This window comes from Capsicum annuum, chromosome 4 (genome assembly GCF_002878395.1).
Source record: "Capsicum annuum cultivar UCD-10X-F1 chromosome 4, UCD10Xv1.1, whole genome shotgun sequence".
Lineage (NCBI taxonomy): Eukaryota > Viridiplantae > Streptophyta > Magnoliopsida > Solanales > Solanaceae > Capsicum > Capsicum annuum.
The window spans coordinates 2,124,550-2,127,730 of record NC_061114.1 but is presented as its reverse complement, the minus strand read 5'-3'; the positions used below and the strand labels follow the sequence as shown (position 1 = coordinate 2,127,730).

Below are 3,181 nucleotides of genomic sequence, written 5' to 3'. Positions count from 1 at the left end.
GGGATTATCAACGCATCGAAATCATGGTCTATATTGTAGCCTGAAATGCGGGGCGTTACAAGAATAATTCAGTTCGGGTCTATATACGTAGGAACGACGGTCTAAACTCTATCCCGAAAATACGGGTTGTTACACTACTATACCCAAGATCAAGTATCCTCAACTCAACGAGATTCCTTATCTCTTTGGGTATTTCACCTGTCAACACATGAAGAAAAAGTAAATACAAGTCAGATGAACTATTTAGCTCAATCATTATCTATGCAATTCACGCTTTCGTTTGACTTGATAAGAAGACTCTTGAGTTTTAATTGACAAGAACTCAAAAGATTATGTAATAGATATATACTTCTTTTTCCTATTGTTATTGATCAAAGTGTTAAGAAGGATGTACATATTATATATTTTTTTCTCCATTAAAGCTCTTAATTTAATTTTCTATGAATTTCTGATTGTGTAGGTTTGTATTTTTATATGGACTCAAATATATAAACTGATACTTTCTTAGAAGCTAGCTAACTACCAACGGGAGTTCAAATTTACTGATTATTTCTTAAAACTGATTAATTTTAAACATTAAAAGACACACCTTATATGGTATTTCTTGTCATATGCTTGAAGATTTATTTATAATTGTTACATTTTATTACACATTACATGCATAAATTCATAAAATTTGAATAGTTCTAATGGATCTATAAAAATTAGCCTGAGACACCATTTGAATATATATGTACCTATAAGCTTATTTCCACAAAAATATAGACGCTACATGTTGGTTAAGTTGCCAATCTCCCCTGGTAAGAGTCCACTAAGATTGTTCTGCCACAGCGACAAAACTTGCAGCGATGAGATATTGAATATGGAGATCGGTACAGAGCCAGTAATCTGATTATCCTCCATGCCTAACTTTGCCAAATTAACAAGATTTCCAATTTCTTGTGGAATTATCCCTGAAAATAATGTGTTATAAAATAAAATTATGAAGTAATAAGATACTTTAGTGATAGTATTCATATGATGAAATGTACCAGTGAAATGGTTAGCTCTGAGTTCTAATATCTGCAAGTTACTCAATCTTCCAATTTCACTATGTATTGGTCCATCAAACTCATTTTTTGATAAAGACAAAATTTGAAGTTGTGAACAATTTGATATGCTTGTAGGCATATGACCGCGAAGCTTGTTTATGGATAAATAAAGCCCTTTGAGTATTGGGAGACCATTGCATAAACCATTGGGAAGACTTCCTGATAAGCTATTGCCAGTAAATGCAACGACTTCGATCCTAGAAATACTGAAAATTGTGAATGGTATAGAACCCACTAGCTGAGTATACTCTATGCCCAACGAGTTCATGTTGTGAAGGCTGCTGATCCATTCTGGAATGTTTGCTTGAAGTGAATTATAAGATAATTCTAACGTCTCCAACCTTGAGGCATTCGAGAGAGACACAGGGATATGACCTTCTAAAGAATTGAATGCCAAATTCAATGTCTGAAGTGTGGACATATTAGAAAATGAAGGGATGGAACCGGTGAAACTATTATTCCTAAGATTTAGAACTTGAAGTTTTTGTAAAAATCCAAACCAAGAAGGAACCTCCCCTCTGAAGTTGTTGAAACTTAAATCAAGAAACTTAAGCCGACGCAAGCATGTCATTTCCTGAGGCAAATTTCCATGGAAATTATTGCTTCCCAAGTCAAGACAAACAAGAAATGTGAGGTTTCCAAAATTACTTGGAATCCTTCCTATAAGAGCCATGTTAGAAAGATTCAAGGACTTCACTCGCTGGTGGCGCGAACCAGCGACTCCCACCCAACGGGAAACAGAAGTAGCGGGAGACCAACTTTCACCAAAAAGTGAGAGGGGTCGGAAATAATTTGAGATTTTAAGGACAGAAGAGCTAATTGATCAGTGGTAGTGTTGGTTTGGGTCATGGCTGAACTAACCATAACATTGTGAAGCAACAAGAGCAAAGAGGTGAATATTTTCTCCATAATTGCATAAATTAGTAGGAAAATGGTATGGCTAGTAACTTGTGGTGTTTGAGACTTTATATAGTAATAATTTTTACGAATATCTTTTTTTTTTTAATACTTTTCTTGTAAATCCTTTTTTGAATATTGTTCCCTAAATTTATTTTCCAGCTTATGTAGGGCCCAAGGACTTGACCATTTGAAACAAACCAAATCAACTAAGTCTTGCAAACCGTGATTGTATGTTAACATGTTTTACACAAATTCATTGGAAAGCACGTAAAACTGTCAATAAAAATGTAACACTGAACCTTGAGAAGTGGGGAGTCACAATTTGAATTTTATGGGTTTTGAATTTTATGGGTTAAAGTTTAAAAATAGCGATATGTGTCAGGTGTTGATAACTTGATTCTGAATTTAAATTTATACATATTTGGTGAATTTTTTTAATAAAAATACCGAATTTGAACTAAAGCTACTGAGTTCAGTCGAAAGCGTAGACAGCCTTCTACCTCCGTTCCGGCACATACTAAAGTGTGGACACAAATGTGTGTTTTTACTTGCTTGTGTGGGCACATCAAGAATTCAACTTTTCTTGACATTCTTGTGGTGTGTCTCTCACATTGTTGCAAATGAGAACGCAAGTAGTGTACTTGTGTTAAACCACAAAAAAGAGGGCTCCATTTTGCTCATATCTATTTTGGCTTATATTATCTCACACGATATGACATATAGGACGTATGCATCTCACATGATTTGCCACTTAGGGCGCATGTGGTTAACCGTTTTACTTTATGATAGTTTAAGTGTCTACTTGTATACACCCAAAGATGGATATATAGATGTTTGAGGTCATCAAGAAATTTTTTCTTACGAATCTTTTTTCTAAGGAAAAAGAAAAAAACAACTTTTCTTCATTTATTCAATCATATAAATATTAATACAATTAAAATATCGTTTCAATAAAAAAAAAAGAAGGTTGTTGTTAATTTGTTATCCAAGTGTAGAAGCCATTCATTTTAGATGAAAATGATTAATTTTCCCAAGTTATGTGGGGGCATCAAAGATGTCTGCCAATGCAATAATTAGATAAAGATGTCTTACATTTTGTTTTGGATGGTTGTTACTTATTATTTCTTAATGTATTTCATATTTAATGCGAAACGAAGATTTTCACTAAGAAGATTTTAAAATGGAGGATT

At 33.6% G+C, this 3,181-nt stretch overlaps 1 protein-coding gene across 1 annotated transcript in view; it reads right to left on the bottom strand.

The window, feature by feature from the left end:
- The window catches only part of LOC124897834 (probable leucine-rich repeat receptor-like protein kinase At1g35710), an 11,399-nt gene extending 9,635 nt beyond the window's left edge, over positions 1–1,764 (bottom strand). Inside the window, exons 1-3 of the mRNA XM_047411424.1 lie at positions 1,032–1,764; positions 789–953; positions 144–198 (exon numbers count right to left, since the gene is read on the bottom strand). Of these exons, the coding sequence (XP_047267380.1) occupies positions 144–198; positions 789–953; positions 1,032–1,764 (953 nt within the window). The remainder of the gene's footprint in view (positions 1–143; positions 199–788; positions 954–1,031) is intronic.
- Between the last annotated feature and the right edge of the window lie 1,417 nt (positions 1,765–3,181).